This window comes from Citrus clementina, unplaced genomic scaffold (assembly GCF_000493195.1).
Source record: "Citrus clementina cultivar Clemenules unplaced genomic scaffold, Citrus_clementina_v1.0 scaffold_6, whole genome shotgun sequence".
NCBI lineage: Eukaryota > Viridiplantae > Streptophyta > Magnoliopsida > Sapindales > Rutaceae > Citrus > Citrus x clementina.
In genome coordinates this window covers 19491971-19508982 of record NW_006262139.1, presented here as the reverse complement: position 1 = coordinate 19508982, position 17012 = coordinate 19491971, and the positions used below count along the sequence as shown (strand labels likewise).

The following is a 17012-nucleotide window of genomic DNA, read 5'->3' as shown; positions in this document are numbered from 1 at the left end:
GCCCACCAGGTTTTGGGAATTTGCTTTGCTAATAATGATGGCATGAGTGATTCATCCGAAGAAATTGAAAAAAAAAAAAAATCCTAATCAAATTGAAAGTTATAATATTTAAGAATATTTTAATTAATTTGTATTCTAATTTAATTTAATTATTTATTTAGAATTTTGTTGTTTAGTCATTATTTATTAAAATAAGTTCTCTAGTCAAATGAGTCATCTTAAAATGGTTAGTATAAATAAATATTTTTTTACAAGACCTCCTTGATTATTCGTTATTGATTATTTTTTAGAATAAACTTTTACTTTGAATTCTACTCCTCTTATTATTTCTCGATATTTTACGAAATCAACAAATTTTAACACTCTAAATTCGCGGGCATTCTTTAAATCAACGTGGATTTAACTTTTTATTTATTTATTTATGTATTCTCAAGAATCAATAGAATATTGAAAATATCACTATCTATCTATCTATCACCCTACATCTTTTATTCTTTTGTTGCATCAATTTATCCTTTCACTGCATCAATTTTATTACAGAGCATTATTTTGTAAAATCACGCTGCATCAGTAATGTTGTAGTGATCAAATTTTTTTAAGGACCAAACTTAATGAACTTTGTATTGAAGATGAGAGAGGCCTCACTAACTAGTTGCAGAAATGAAAAAAATAGTCAACTAAAATGTATCTTTCTACCGTCCACAAATGATTTGATATCTAATGCATTGAAACCCCATTTGAAAGTGTCCATTTTCAAGTTTTGCCTGCCATGCCTCTTAGGAAATGGTAAGATCACTAGAGCGAAGAAATGGGCCCAACACTAAACCCTAATTCCTAGGCTTTTTTAATTGATGCTCAATTCCACAATTTCACAAAATGGAATTTATTACTTCCAAACAAGATTTAGGAGTCAAAAATTGATTCCTAGTAATAGAACAATCTTGAAACCTTTAAGATCTCATACAAGCAAACAAAATACTTTTTAAAGCTCTTACATATACTCAACAGAGACTTGAAATTTGTCCCAACTCTTGCTTTGTTTGCATCCTCAATCAAAATTTATCACTTTTAAATCTGGGTGCTCAAACGTGGGGTGCCTTTTCATTTCATCCATCATTTCATGCCTCACTAGGCAGTAGCCTTTAGGTTTAGTGCCTTCTCAGTTTCTGACAAAAGGCATGAGCTACGCTCTAGACTGTAGTGATGAATTTGTTGAAGATACTGTTACAAGGCCTTAAAGTATGCACTTATGCAATGTATTCTAATCTATGATGTTACAAGATGTTAAAGGCACTCGTAGAAGGACCAAAAGAAGAATTCCCAATGCCAACATTAACAACCAAACCAACCAAAAACATCAGCTAGGATTGGCATTTCAAAGCTGAAGTGAATGCACAATAGCCCATTTGATTTTATGCTTAGCTTTGTTAGGCCGTTTAAATAAACTCTCATTTACAATCACCAAAGCCATATTATTGCACCGAAAAAGAAAGGAAATGAAAAGGAAGCTGAACAAGATCAATATTGAAAGTAAATTTGATTTATTCCTCATGTTTCTCTTTATCAACACATGATTTTTTCCATTCTAATTTAGAGTTTATTTGGAATGCAGAATAGAGGGAACAGAAAATAGATTGATAGATTACAATCAATTAGAATACTGAGAGGGCAAATTTCAAGCAACCATTTTAAACAAAATGGGGAATCTTTGTTTCTAATCAATGATAAGATAGCCACTTACCTTGCCCCATTTTTTCTCTTTTGCAATCAAAGTAAATCTTGCGAGCGTAAGCAGCATTAATAACTCTAAATGCCACAGACAGGCTAAGGATCCTCCAATGAATTGCAAATCCTTTCACAAAAGAGCACGTGTAGCAGCTTTAACCCTTTGAGACCAATCTACGCAACAATATTTAGAAACAAATATGTGGTGGAATTAGCTTTCCCGGATTCATGATGTTGTTGGGGTCTAGTGCTACTTTGATTCTTTTCATCGTCTCCAATGCTCCAGTGCCTAGCTCCTTTTCTAGATACTGGAAACATCAAGAAAAACCCATCATTTTTAACAGCATGTTGAGATGATCACCAACTGTGCACAACACATTTTAGATTTTGATATTCTCAGACTGTAAATCGTGAGAATAAAACTTTTGATCAACACCCGAAGTGAAATTAAATTAGTTGTCATTATAAAGTCAATGCATCTACAGCTAATATTGATGATATAAACCAGTGGTAGGCACCACCAACTCTGGTCATGGAATTGACTTTTTAATCTATTTAACTATTAAAGTCACATCCGAGTAACTCGCATGATACGCGGCACAATTCTAGCAGGAAAGATTGAAAATACCTTCATTTTCCCTGTCCCAATACCATGCTCACCAGTACATGTTCCTGCTCAACAGTGAAATCAGAGAAACCAGTTTTAGCGCCGCAATTGGTTCAGCATTGTAACATTTGTACGAGTACCTATATCTTTTCCATTGACACGCAACAGATTATACTTAAACTAAATGCCTTTTCCGCTAACTAAACAGCTGCATGTTATGAGGAGATATTGAACACCACAACCTGTAGTCTCAATTAATAAAAAAAGTCAAATATCATATGTACCTTCCATCGACAAGGCAGTATGGACCATGAATCGATTTAACCGTTCTGCTTCCTGGCGGTCCTCTTCTTTGCTCGGATCAAATAGTATCACCGTGTGAAAGTTACCATCACCGGCATGAGCAATTACAGTGCTGCGTAGTATGAAATAGGGCATAAGAAATACAAGCATCAGTTCACTTGCCCGTGCTGACAAAGAAACATAAAATGTTTTAACCTGCAAACAATCATTCTGAAATTACCAAATCAGTGGTGATGCATCAAGCTCTTTCTTTGACCTTGATATCAACTCTGCCAGGCAAGAAAGAGGAACACATACATCCTGGACAAAAGAAAGATTGGCAAAGAGGGCTCTCAAGCAAAATAAGGAAGAGAAAATAAAGTGTAACTAAAGAACAAAGGAACTAATACTTATAAATTAACTAACTAAAGAACACAGGAACTAATACTTATAAATTAACTAACCACCAATTTAAGATTGTATGTGTTGGAAATTATCAAGATGACTTTTGCAATTTTCCAGAAACATCAAGGAAAAGAAAGAAATTTATGAAATTTATGTGTAAGACCAAACAACAGAGATTAATAATCTGTATAACTCCCAGAAGAGTGGAAGGATTTAAAAGAAAATGCTAAATATGCTTCATTTCTCAAAAAATTTCTTGTTATTTTTCTCTCGTCAGACTATCGAAGAATCAAAAATCAAACTGTGTTTTGTTGGTTGGGGGGGGGGGGCGGTCAATAAAATCAAGGATTCAACTGTTATATCCCTAAAAATTGGAAAATAGACAAGCTTATTTCAGGAGTATAACAGTCAAATTATTGATTTTAATGATGTAGTAAGGTCCTCTCAAACCTGGGCAACCTTAGAGTTGATGCTACCATAGTATTTGAAATTAAATAACGACCTAAGAGTATAACAGTCAAATTATTGATTTCACTGATGTATTCTTAACATAATCTGATAGCACTCACTAGGACCCATGTGAAAAATTAATTGCAAACTATGTCCTTGTCATTTTGTCAGCATTTTGGGGTTTCGGATGCTATTATCCCTAGCAACAAATCTGCAAAAACAGGTAACAAAATTGATCTAGTAAAGTTTGTCCTAATTCAGCTTCGACACACTTGAGTAGCAAGTCCAGAGATTGTTAAAATAGATATGGTTTAGAATAAAAAGTGCGACTGTCAGCATATTTTGAAATTATCATTTATAAGTTTGTTAACATCATACTCACAGAAATCATTGCTTCAAAACTCGGCTCCATTGCAAAGCAAGCCCAGAGTGCCTCCTTTCTCATCTGCCAAAGATCACACAATGCAAAGAGAAATACAACTCAGAAAACCAATGCAGACCAATTTATGCCAACAAAACAAGACCCAACATGCACGGCATGAGCAGCAAACTGATTAGATAGATCAAGATTACAAGACGGGTTCGAGAATTTGAATAATGATCTGACATCTCATATGGATTAATGCGTCAGCTAAGGCCATTCAACTCGATAGCTATTTACCATGTATACATGTATGTTCTATGGATGCCCATGTAAGGACATGTTTATGCACTCAGTAGAAATGTTAAGAATCCATAAATCTAGGTCTCTTTCAACCAATAAAATTGAATTTTCTATTCTGAATGAATAAATAAAGCTCCAGGAGAGGTTATAATAAGCCAAATAAAAAATTGAAATTATAGATGTATGAAAATGAATAAATTAATCCCTTGGAAAATACTTATAAGTAAATGAACTTTTTTAATAAAATCCAAAAATCAATCTACAGTTAAAACTTTTACATACAAATAATATACATCGACTCATACAGTTTTAGCGTATTAACAAAATGATCATTTATGTATATTAGAAAGCTGATGAACAGTTTGAGAATATTAATTTGAAATTAAAATATTATACTATGATAGATTTTAAATGAAGGAGAAGGCAAGCCCCTAAAAAGGAGAAAAAAGCTCAAACACATTCAGAAAACATAAATGTAAGAGCTAAGATCCCGGATTTCAAACAAAATTCAAGCAGAACGAAGACAATTTTGAAGAAATCAGATTCACTACCTTCCAGAGTTCCTTTTTAGCTTCAGGATCTTCCGCAAAAATAAAATCAGTACCATTGTGCTCAGACACAATCTTCTGAACAATTAGTGTCTGCTCATGTGAATATGCCTCTAAGAAGGTGTAAACAGAATTTATTAGAAAAGTTAGCACTGGTAAAATGAAGACAACTTTTGAAATACGCCTTTTGCTGGAAGCTACTGACGATATAGATAATGAGCGGAAAAAAAGCATAAAATGAGAGATTGCTCATGCTTTGTCTTGCCAGTTTGAAATCTGTACATATATGAGGTACAGTACATTCTTAAAATACTGAAGAAAAAGTTCAAATAAATGGCCATTAATTAAAGAAATGTGTTAAAAGCGAAAAGTGATATCATCTCACGAGTGCCTATAAATTCAAACATCAAAGTTGGAAGTTCAGGCAAGTTCTTCCCATTAGCAATATTGACAGCCCTCACTTGAACTTCATCCAGGAGCTCCACCCTTGACACCTATTAAGTATTATAAAATCTATGAACTTTGAAGGAATTGGATATGTGAACTAAGTTTGCAGATTAAGCCACACCTGTATGCCAGACAGCATAGTAGCAATAGCTACATCTGCTGCATCCTTAATAGTTGGGAAGTTACATGTTGCCACCTACAACATTATCAAACTCAATTAAGAAAATTCTTCTATACACAATAATAAGGAGAACAGGTGGATTCCAACCCCATACACAGTTCAAAGATGGATAAGAGGAGAAATTTTGACATTGACTAAATGCAAATCATCCTCATCTGCCATCGAAGGAGTACAAATGCTTCCCATCCTCAAGGATTTATTTTTCCCAAACATAAAGTAGCCCATTCCAATTTTCCTATACTCCCACTGGTTAACTTTAACCCTATAGGTTATTGTGAAGGAATATTGCAGGGAGGAAAAGGAACTATTTCCAAAGCATAACAAAATAAAAGGCCTTCATTTTTCAACTTCTGTATAGAAAATTAAATGTAAAGAACAAGATGTGAATTTTAATACATACTTTCATTAGAACAAAAGTAAAGAAGGACAGCTACTGCAAATATCAATCAGTTTCTTGTAAAACAAAAGTTCCGTAAATATCAGGATCTCAAAGAACTTCTATAGTATCTTATACAACACAAAACACAAACATTCACAAATATAAACATATATAATAAACTTACATCCATTAGCAACAAGGAAACTAAAATTTTAGACAGAAATTTGAAATCAAGTAAAACATAATTGCTTTTCAAGAAAGAAAGGTGAAGATACCACTGAATGCTGTGGAATTTTCTGAAGCCTTAGAGTGACTTCTGTTATTATGCCAAGGGTTCCCTCACTTCCAATTATCAGTCGGGTCAAATCATACCTAACATACAGAAGCCTCATAAGCCTCATGGATTGAAAACTTCTTATCTTTTATATATGAAAGATCAAAAGCACTTTTGAACCGAATGAGAACATCTTTCATGCATGCACACAAAACGTTACAAAAGCTTTAGGTTTATATATTGATGTTGGACCAGAACTCTCTCTCTCAGACACAAACACACCTATATTAACATTACTTGGACCTAGTTAAGAAAGATATATAAGGATTCACAAAATAAATGTGAGTCCAGGTCATAACAGTAGTAAAAGGCATCTGGTGACAGCAAACCAAGGGATAAGATCAAGTTTAAATAAATGCATAGAAAAACTCAAACACCATTGTAACACCAAGTGTTATTTCTGTATCACATGTATATTGGTTTTTCAGGATGGAAGTAGAAAACCAATGGGACAATTTAAATAGACAAGAGAACAAACCCTGCAGCACTTTTTCGAGCACGAGAAGCTGTCTTAACAACATCGCCATTGGCAAGAACTACCTGAGATGTTGACAGGATGAGAAATATATCCCAATTTAATGAAATTGTATAACAAAAAGGAAATTAACAAACCTTCAGATTAATGACATTGTCGCGCATAGTTCCATACCTACATGCTAAGAGTGAAATCATAAACTCCAACAACAAATCAGACCGTGAAAATAGTTTCAACAACTAGTAATGAGTTATTCATTTAGACAAATAAATTGGTAAATAGTGAATAAACGAATTCAGTTCAGCAAAATGCATTATTTAGATTAGAAACAAAAAGTAATATAGGAGAATAACTGAAAGTTCGGCTGCCAAGTACAAAGCTAAAGATAAACTTAAGAAATTGCAAGATTTTATAATATCTAAACACTAAAAAAACTGATAAAAGGAATTACTGGGACAAAATAGCAAAACTATCTCAGGAGTAAAAGGTTATATACCAAGAAAAGCAGGTGTACTGGGTATAAATAACTCTAGTGTCCATCACACAAGTTGAGAAGGAATATATTACACCCCCACCCATGAATACTTTAAGGTCATACTAAGTCTTTCTCTTCATAACCGAACAGCAGCAATCTCACATGTGGATATTTTCAGCAACAAATAAGTTACTAGAGCTAAATAGGCTGAGAAACTACCTCACAGCCAAGGAACCAGAGCAGCGGGTAGCACACATACCCCCAATGGTTGCACCAGGCCCTGCAAGACAAGATGTGACAGAATCAGAACAAGGCAGTAAGTTCACAATGAAGCCGTAGACAGTCAAGTGAAATCCAATCCACGAAATAATTTGATTTTGATTTGATGGTCAGAGGCGAATTGAAAGCTAAGCAGTGGTAATAGTAATTCGAAAGATTTCCCAGGGAAAAATAGAGATTCAAGTGAAAATGTGGAAAAGCATGACACCATTATGAGGCACATTACCTTTGTACGGCTTAAAATGTTTTAACTCTTTTTTCTTTTTTTCTCCCTTTGGGTTGTGGGAGGATGGAAAGAATGAAAGAGTTAAAACTGTAATGAAATCCAAAGTCTCCAAATACATCTTCCTTAATAAAATTACAGACAAAAATTACAAGGGTTAGGAATCAGACCAGGATCAAGAGGGAAGAATAACCCATATGGCTCCAAGTATTCATTAAGCTCCATCCATCCAATCCCAGGCTCAACAACCACATCCATGTCCTCAATATGTAATGCTTTAACACTCTACAATGTGAGAAGAATCCACATTAAATAAGCAGCTGAAAGAATTTCCAGAATACATGTTTAAATTTGACACATTTTTATAAGATTAGAAATGAACAATTCCACAACCACAATAATTGTATACACAAGAGGCTTAGAGATTAGAGTTGATAGATAACACAAAAATTTTGCTATGTATAAATAGCAAACATTTGGGCAAAATTGAAATATAAAGTACAGAAATGTTCCATATATCAATTAATCAAGAAGCCATAAGTAAATTACTAGATGATACTAAAGGAGGAATTAGATGAGTAAATTAAAGGAAGCTATTTTGTTAAAATTCTCTGGATGGTAGACATTAGTAAAATTTAAAGAAGCTATTTTGACTTAAAAATACATACATACATATCCCGGACTTTCCCGCACTTTAAAATCCTAGATTAGAAAATATATATATATCTCCCCGGATGGTAGATATTAGTTATTTCTCTGGACAGCTTATACTGTTTGAGCCCCACAAGCAGAGCAAGTACAAGAAAAAGAAGGATAGTCTTTTAGAGAAACAAATGCAACCATAAAAGACAACCAAATTCCTGAATTTTAAGAGCTTAGGCCCAAGATATTTAATTGCATAATGTACGTTCAATCAAAAGAAGCCCAAAATCAGGTGCACTGTCTAACTTACACACAACGTAAGTTGTATTCACCAAAATTGTGAATTTTTCCACCCCAACAAAATTTCATAAGGGATGGCAGGTGACCCGTATGATTGCTGTTAAAAAGGCAGATACAAAGAACATTGATCAATTCCATTTAGCATGTGGGTAACTTTATAAAATTACAGGAAGAGACACAACTTGAGGTATTCTTGAGCAATTTGTATCTAGAATGTCTCAATTAGATGAATCAGAGTTTATGTAATGTAACTATGTATACAAAAAGGATATTGATACATACTTTCATCAAAGACATGTCAATGCAAACACCTCCATTAGGAGATAAGGTGTGACCCTCGATTGACGTAGCCCCACCATATGGTATTATAGGGACCTGATCACAATGTAAAAGCAAACCAAATAAATACTTGCTACATGAAGGCAATATTTTTCATTTTTCATCATTCCATGATCAACTAAAGCAAAAGTAGATAAACCAAATTGAAAATTGACAATCAAATCTTTAGATTTAGATAGTGAATCTTGTGACCCACAAGCATTAAACCTAAAATGTTTATGATAAGCACTATTTTTGCAGAAAACCTGTAGACTTCATATAAGAAAGAGAGTGCATTTTTCACTAATTTGCAGAAAAAGAAGAACTCAAACCTTATGTTTATCACAACACTTGACAATCTTGGAAACTTCATCTTCAGACCTGCATGTAGAAGGTATAAGTTGAAAATTTTTTCAGAGAACAATAACAGAAATGCAGAAATAGACTGCTAGCAACATTTGGAGATCTCTCTTAAAATAAAATGTTTTGGTTTTCTTCTATGCATGTTGTGTTCACATGCAAGTATCCAGAAGCATACTGTTACCTATTTAAATTCAAAAGTTGAACAAAGGAGATTTAAATCTCCAAAAAGTAAAAAGAAAATTCACAACTCAATCCTGGATAGTTTCAAGAAACAGGGCAATCAGTTCTTGCCACAAAATGGAATAATTATTATAATAGACACAGGTAACCTAATCTTTTATGAATGGTCAATAAAGTCTGATGGAGTCTGTATTCTTCTTCAAAATATAAACTTAAAAAAGAAAAGTAATACAAATGTGATATCAAGAGCTGGAAAAAAAAATTCAGTACACAAGGAGATGATTGAGAAGAAATTGCACCTGGGGAACACAATGATATCGGGGATATTTACTGCTTTGTGAAAGCTGTTTTGTGGTTTTCCATGGATGTACCTCTCTTCATAATCCATTGTCATATCATCCTACTCCAATTCAGATGAAACAATTTTATACTTTTGCGAATTTGGATTCACGCACAATAAACCTCCTTATTGACAATTGAAAGGACATCCAACTAGTAATATTATAAACCAAAGTAGAACATTAAGCTAGTAAAATGACAAAGTCATACTGATAGTGTGATGAATGATAACATAAAATATAAACTAATAACATCGAACGTTAGACCCATAATCATACATGTGGTCTACAATTAGCTTATTGATCAATTAATATAACCAGACCCATAAGTTTACTTTCCATCAAAAAGCAAAAAATCAAAAGATTCAAATTGAGTTATGTATAAAGCTATACTTGACAAATAGCCTTGAGTTCATCAACAAGCTCCTGCGGAATTTCCTTGTGTGACCCCTTCACCACATACTCCGTACTTCCTTTACCACCAATGTTCACATCCCTTTACACAAAATTGAAAAAGTAAACACAGAATCAAAATCGAGTACATACTGTATGCTTGTGAATAACTGCCATACTTCTACTCAATTTTGAAATCACAGATGAACAGTACGGACTTCAAGGTCCACGTTCAAGTCTCCACAACCACCACTTACGTTGGATAACCTCTCGTAAGCCTAGTGCCAGAGGGCATAAAAGGTGATACGTGGGGCGGGTATGATGTGGGACCAACTGAAAATGCTGCGCCTATTTATCAAACACTTTTACTCACAACTAATATTCATTACTGACATTCTGACACATTCACATATACCTGATTTGATAGCTAGTGATTTTTATTCGGAGCTAAAAGCGACAGCACCTCCAGCCTAAACTAAACATACACAAAATCAACTAAAACGGGAAAGAGTTACCGAGAATCAAGAGCTGAGGAGTCGCAGAGAGAAGGGTGCGTCTGGGATTGCATGGCGAGGGACCCAGCAGAGGCAGCGAGTGCTAAAGGAAGAAGAGAGGCTGAAAACAGCTGAAACGGGGTTCCATTTCTCGAGCTGTTGTCGCTGGATAATGTGATAAGAGTTCTTGTACGTGTGTTCTGAGTACTGAACTTTGAAGTGCGGAGACTGCTGAGGATGGATTTTGATGATGATCGTAAACGAGCGAGCCAAAAGGAATAGTACGCCATTGTTGAGTTCCTCTGCGAACACCGATAGTGAATGAAAATGGATCATTGAAATATGAAGTAAATTTTTTGAACGATAATAACATCCAGATCCCTAATTTTTTTTAATTTTTAATTCAAAGCATAGTTTTTTTCAATAGTCGATTCTATTGAAAATTTAAATTATTCCATAATGTCTAGTAAGGTTGTAAAGTTTAGAATACTAATTTAAAAATATAATATTAATCCTTTCTTAAATATTTACATTTTCTAGTCAAATCTCCATTTAAAATTAAGATTTTAGTGTTACAAATCACTTAATTTTGAACTAAGAGATTTATTATATAAGTTTAGGACGTGCAACTCGGGCTTTATATTTAAAAACTTCTATCTCTAGAATTTTTTAGCTTATAAATATCTGGATAAAATAAGAATTCTCTAAAATAGTGGTATTGTGGTAGAACGAGAATTCTCTAAGAAATTATAAATAAATATTCTATCTATTTTATGTAAGAGTTTTTTAAACTATGAAAATTCTCTAAATAGAAATATTTTAGAACTTAGTAGAATGTGACAAGCCTCCTTATTAATAGACTAGTCACTTAGCATTTCATATAAGCAATTCTCCAAGTGCTCAAGCATTGTATTGCCACGTACTTATTTAGCGTTCCATATAAGCAATTCTCCAAGTACTCAATCATTGTATTGCAACATACTTGTACACACATATTCTCTTGTAAATATTATAAGCTCTCTTTTCTTTTGACTTAATTGCTCTTTTACATGTATTCTAGCTTAAATAATGAGAATGGGAATCTTAATACTTAGTAACTTTGGATGAAAGTTGTTTAAGTGTCGCACACATGTGCTGCACAAAATACTCATCTTAGACACTAATCTCTATTTAAAAAAGTATATATTATAATATGAGTTGTAATTTTAAAATATAAAAAATCATATATTATTGTTATTCGAGAGGGTCTACTCCTATTCTCTTAAGTCATTCAGTCTCTCATTTAGAGAGTTTAAACTCTATTGTTGTCAAAATACATTATTTGAGAAGGGGTTACGGACCTATTTGATACAAACAGAAAACCTATGCCCTTTTATGCGAAAATGACAAAATTAGAGGGCAGGATGTTATCTCCTTTTAGTTTTAATTTTTCTTTTTGGAATTTATGTAATTATTAATCAGATAATAGGGTAAACTACCAAACCCACTGCACGTGTAATGCCAAATTTTGACCCGCCAACGGACATTTTCTTCCTTTGTTTTTTAATATTAGGTAGAAATAAATACATGAGCCCAGTAAAAAATTATAATTAAAGCCCAACAAAACCTCATAAAATCAAAAAAATAAAGGGTTAGCTTAGAGTAACAGAGTGTTTAGGATTACTTTCGTTGTTTTGTGTTTTTGTACGAAAATAACAAAAAAATAATATAAAAGACAAAAAAAAATTATCACAAGAATTAATTTTTTTTTTGTTTTTATGCTATTCTTTATGCACATATTATTATTGTTTATCTTTTAAAGAATAGACAATAAAGAAATATATTTGATAGGCTGTTTTGCGATTGTAATTTGAAAATTTACAGAACCAAATGTTTTTGTTTTATAATGACTTTTTGCGAAGAAAAAAAGGAGAAAGCCAACCCGACCTTTTCCACTTTTAATAGGACAAACATTTATTTATTGAAAAAAAAACAAAGGGGTTGAAAAATGAGGATTTGTGTCAATGTCTTGTCTCCTGTAGGGCCCACAAATCTCGTAACTCTTTCTACCTTACGCCTTCTATAAAGTACAGCCCATATAGAAAAGGGGTTATAGGCCTCCTAGGGCCCACCTCCGATTACCCTTTCGGCCCAGTTGTACCTTACGAAAGCAGTCAGGTAGCCAAGCCCTTGTATTATGTTATTAAATATCAATCATGAAATTAACCATAATAAATTTGGGTTTTATTTGATCAAGAGTGCAATGAATACAAACTAAACATTGGATTGTGAGAGCAATTTAGCATGATTTCATTCAGTAATCTTATGATTTGAACTAAAAATGTCCAACATATAACCCAAAAATTAATCAACAATGGATGCAGAACCGCAGATGTTACTGGTGCCAACCAAACTAACGAAATCATACTATCCGGTACCAGAGATTGAAGTGAACTGAATGATTTATTTCTCTTCTTCTCAAACAAGGGAGCCTGAAAAATCAATACCCAACTGCAGATATGGTTTGTAAATCCCAGTATTCCTTAGATTGCTTCACCATCTCTGCTCGTTCGGCAATTAATCTTTCCTTCCAATATTCTTTGAACCTGGAAAATATTTACTAAGAAAAGTCTGATTTGTCTCTAATGAATGAAGTGAGTTTTCAGTTTCTTTACCTTCTTTTTACCAATAAGTCTAGTTCAAGCATGTGGACTGCTTTCGCATATACTCCTGCCTGCATAATAGAGAACAATAACAGAAGCCTAGTTAAATGGCAAATAATCCAATCTTTGCTACGTTATGCTCAAAAGAGCACAACATAAAAGATAAAAATTGTTGTGATCACAGGCAGAATGATCAAGTTTGATTAAACAGCAGGAGTTTCAAGAGAATGCTCTAAATGTGCCTTCTAATGTAAAGGGAAAACTTCTAAAAACGAAGGGATTTTATCATGCCCATTGCCACACCGTGCAGAGGGGTTTTGGTGCTATTAGTTTGAAGGAAACAGGCACAACTAAGGAACAATTACTTCTGAAACCTTGCCTAGCAAGACAAAGAACTGCAGCAGCGAAGATCTATTTTGAGCATCAAACTTAACGAATTGTCATTCTTTTCACATCGAACCTAAGGAATAAAACAACCTGGTAGCTACTTCATTACTTCAACTGTCTGATAGAATCAAGAAATAGCATATTACATGTGAATGAAAGTAGGCAAAACAAGTTATTACCAGAGAAGGAGTCTAAAAATTGAAGGCAGTTGCTCAAGGACTCTACAAATTGAAGGCAGTTGCTTGCAAAGGGGAAAAGAAAGGTGGTTTTATAGGGAATTCGGAAACAGATTCAGAATACAAATTACTATAGCAATGACTAAACTGCTGCAAAGGCAGTTTGCCAGCGAATGCCTGCAGTTACGCCCCTGTTTTAAAATGTCCTCTAGCATCAGACTATGGTCATTTGCTACTGCATAGCCTTGAGCAACCAAAGACAGGATGGAGAGCTAATTCAATAACCACTCAAGTTCTACATTTTATCGAGACAATTCTGCCAAACAATTGATCAATGTCAACGGTGGAAGTCAAAAGTTGAACATATGATATGAGTGACGAAATTGACTGCAAAGTAATATTAAGCAAAGTGTTCATATTATTCTAACCGAAAATAAGCCTTTTTGAAGTGAACTGTGATTAATAGGAGGATCATGAAGTTGAATGTATCTTTTAGAATTTTTGGTCAAAATAGTTACCACGTCTCCTTGCATCCTAATTGCCAGCCAGCTCCTATAGACGATATAAGAATAATCTGTGAATAAATGTGACAAGTTTTCACAAGAAGAGGACATTTAACTATACACCTATTTTTTTGCACCTGCCTGGTGAAATCTTTACCGGTGTTACTTCCACATAAAAAATTTGAATTCCATATATTGTTCTAATGCCAAACACAAACCTCTCTGCAGATTGGACACTTTGAATCCGGACTGGCAGATTTAAGGCCTTCAAACACCATGACTGAGGCAGCTGAGCAAGCACATAACTTGCAAAAGAGATGACCACAGCTCAAAGCATACGGATTAAAAACAAGATCCTGTCAGTTCATAACAAGAAACAAACAAATGAAAAACTAAATAATAAATCTCATCTTTTCTTCATCTAGGAATTTATTGGAATGAGATCTTACCAAGCATACTGCACAAGTCAAATCATATTCTAGCTTTATAGAACTTGGAAGTGCCAGTGTCATCACAGGTCGTGAAGCATTGAAATCAAAGGAGAAATGACCTGAAAACTCACTGGATGCTCCACAATTTAATCCATTGAAATTCAAATAAAAAGCTCCCAGTTCTATTAGCCAGGGTGATTGCAAAAGCTCTATGTGTTCAGCCCTCATTTTGGATTTAAAATTCTTCCCATTTACAGATTTATGCACCTATGCAAAGTAAAATAACTGTCACCGGCGTTACAAAAATACTGTGAACTGAATCAGCAACAACAGACAGCAAAAGTGGACCAAAGTTGCATTACTTTATCATATTTCTTGAGGATTTTACGGATAGCAATTGCATTCATTATTATGTACTCAATCAACACCCTTCCTTCTTCTATCATGGCTGTCTGATCATTCTTGAAACATTGACGTATGCGCAGCACATATCTTTGCATTCCACTAGCAACATGAAGATGGAGGAGATGTCTAGCCCGAGAACTAAAGCACCCAGCTATATCTGATGCTTCCTTCATCAGCTCAGAGAAGAACATATGATCACACACTAGAAAATCAACAAAGGATTCATGATTAATACTTGAAAATATAATGTTTACATTACCGATAAGAGTTTAGCAATTGATGTGCAAAATCGAGAAAATTTAAAGTTCAAGCTTTAAATCAATATTATTAAGCTCCCAAATTTCATTCTTAAACTGATTTCACAATTCCTAGACATTGTATTTTTCACATTACAAGGAAACAAATTTTTTTAGAATAAGTTGCATCACCTAACCAATTAATTATATATAATTTACCAAGAATGAAAATGTAACGAAAGTAAGAACTGACATTGGCATGAAGACTGGCACTGACATAATTGAGACTCTGAGATGTCTTTTCCCTCATCCCATTGTTGCTCCGTTTTGCAAGCAGAATCGTGTAGTCCTTTACAAGTCCTGCAGCTCTTTAAGACTTTCTTTAGTCTCTTATACTCAACATGAGAGCATTTATCCAAAAACCTCTCCTGATCTCCATGCAAATACTCTGTAAATGTCTCTCCAAACTTCATCCTTTCATAATATTCATCAGACACCAATCAAAACTGTCATTTCATCCAAAATCGAAAAAATAAACACATTGGCTTACTAATAAACCCAAAAACCTTTCTCAGACCCAAATTTTAAACTAACAAACATTCCCCATTAACTAGCCGACTCTGCCAATGTACATACATGTAATGTTATAGACGCCAACAGACGGAAACTCAAGCCCTTGATATAAAATGTGAAATCTCTTAACATGCTCCTATGCACCACTATGACACAAATTATATCTGCTATTTTGAACCAAAGTAAAGTAGTAAACAAACTACATTGGCCTCCAAGTGGATCCATATATTTTGTTGGACACCTATACTCTATAAACTGATCGAAATTTCCTTGAATTCCCATAAGAAGTAGCAGATATACACGCACGTTAGGTCACAAACTTGAACCAAAGTTGAAATCCTAACTTCTATTACATTTGAATTATTGCATTAAATATAAATTGAAACACCCTTCTGTCATCTGTGTGGGCGAGGTTCGAAGAAGAAACTGATACAAGTTAATAATCTAAACGTAATAGTAATTCTAACACAAAATTTAAAACGTGGACAACACGTAGGTGTTTGTAATAGTGAATCTCCCAACAAATTAATAACATGAAATATTTTGCTAAATATAAAGAAAAAGCAATTACCAGTAGAGAGAGACAAAGTGTGGAGTAAGGAGGATCTGGGAAATTCCTGTGAAATAAAAAGGAGATTTTGTTTGTTGTTTGTTTTTGGTTGATTATATGTTTGAAACGCAAGCGGCTAAGTCATCGCATGTCTGGGCTGAAATATACACGCACACGATTGTGTGGCATGCGGCTGCAGCGGCATGCATGGCACGTGTAGTGATCTTGCTTGTTTTTCGTTAATTTTGGTGACTTCCTATTTCTCATTTTCTCTTCTTATTTGGAAAGCATGTTTTCTAATAATTTTATTTAGGGTCCGGTTATGTTGGAACCACTATAAGATAGAGTACGCCTTTATAGTCACATGATCAAAGTTATAATATATTTTTTATTATTTATCATTTTACGTGTGTGGTTGTAATTTGTGTTTTCATTACCTTTTATTTATTGATTTTTTTTAAAAGAACTATACATATATATTTCTTATTTATTGACTTTAAATAAGTACAAATATATGATATATACTTTTTTGTAAAGCTTTTGATGAGGTCAGAAAATGGTAACACATAATATTTCTTTCCACACCCATTTTTTTTTATAAATTCGT

General features: G+C 33.8%; 2 protein-coding genes across 7 annotated transcripts; both read right to left on the bottom strand.

Moving 5' to 3' along the window:
- Positions 1 to 1524: 1524 nt before the first annotated feature.
- LOC18038646 (D-lactate dehydrogenase [cytochrome], mitochondrial) lies at positions 1525 to 10824 on the bottom strand. 5 transcript variants are annotated; one of them, XM_006429926.2, is made up of 18 exons: positions 10524 to 10824; positions 10009 to 10111; positions 9577 to 9677; positions 9067 to 9115; positions 8699 to 8791; positions 7645 to 7759; positions 7192 to 7252; positions 6635 to 6671; positions 6501 to 6562; positions 5964 to 6060; positions 5250 to 5324; positions 5067 to 5175; positions 4685 to 4794; positions 3852 to 3914; positions 2856 to 2935; positions 2617 to 2747; positions 2354 to 2397; positions 1525 to 2033 (listed from the first exon to the last, which is right to left on the bottom strand). In XM_006429926.2, exons 1-18 carry the CDS (start codon positions 10790 to 10792, stop codon positions 1914 to 1916), a joined length of 1719 nt encoding a protein of 572 aa, XP_006429989.1. In that variant the 5' UTR covers positions 10793 to 10824; the 3' UTR covers positions 1525 to 1913. The 5 variants fall into 5 exon arrangements, with proteins under 5 accessions (XP_006429989.1, XP_024037415.1, XP_024037416.1 ...); XM_024181647.1 differs by having other exon boundaries at positions 5073 to 5175; XM_024181648.1 differs by lacking the exon at positions 2354 to 2397.
- Positions 10825 to 12830: 2006 nt separating this feature from the next.
- On the bottom strand, positions 12831 to 16513 carry LOC18038645 (probable E3 ubiquitin-protein ligase BAH1-like). Of its 2 annotated transcripts, none has more exons than XM_024182184.1 (7): positions 16427 to 16513; positions 15536 to 15788; positions 15004 to 15248; positions 14660 to 14908; positions 14429 to 14566; positions 13157 to 13215; positions 12831 to 13087 (listed from the first exon to the last, which is right to left on the bottom strand). In XM_024182184.1, the coding sequence occupies exons 2-7, from the start codon at positions 15753 to 15755 to the stop codon at positions 12982 to 12984; spliced, it is 1017 nt and encodes a 338-aa protein (XP_024037952.1). In that variant the 5' UTR covers positions 15756 to 15788; positions 16427 to 16513; the 3' UTR covers positions 12831 to 12981. The 2 variants fall into 2 exon arrangements, with proteins under 2 accessions (XP_024037952.1, XP_024037951.1); XM_024182183.1 differs by having other exon boundaries at positions 15536 to 15756; positions 16427 to 16507.
- Between the last annotated feature and the right edge of the window lie 499 nt (positions 16514 to 17012).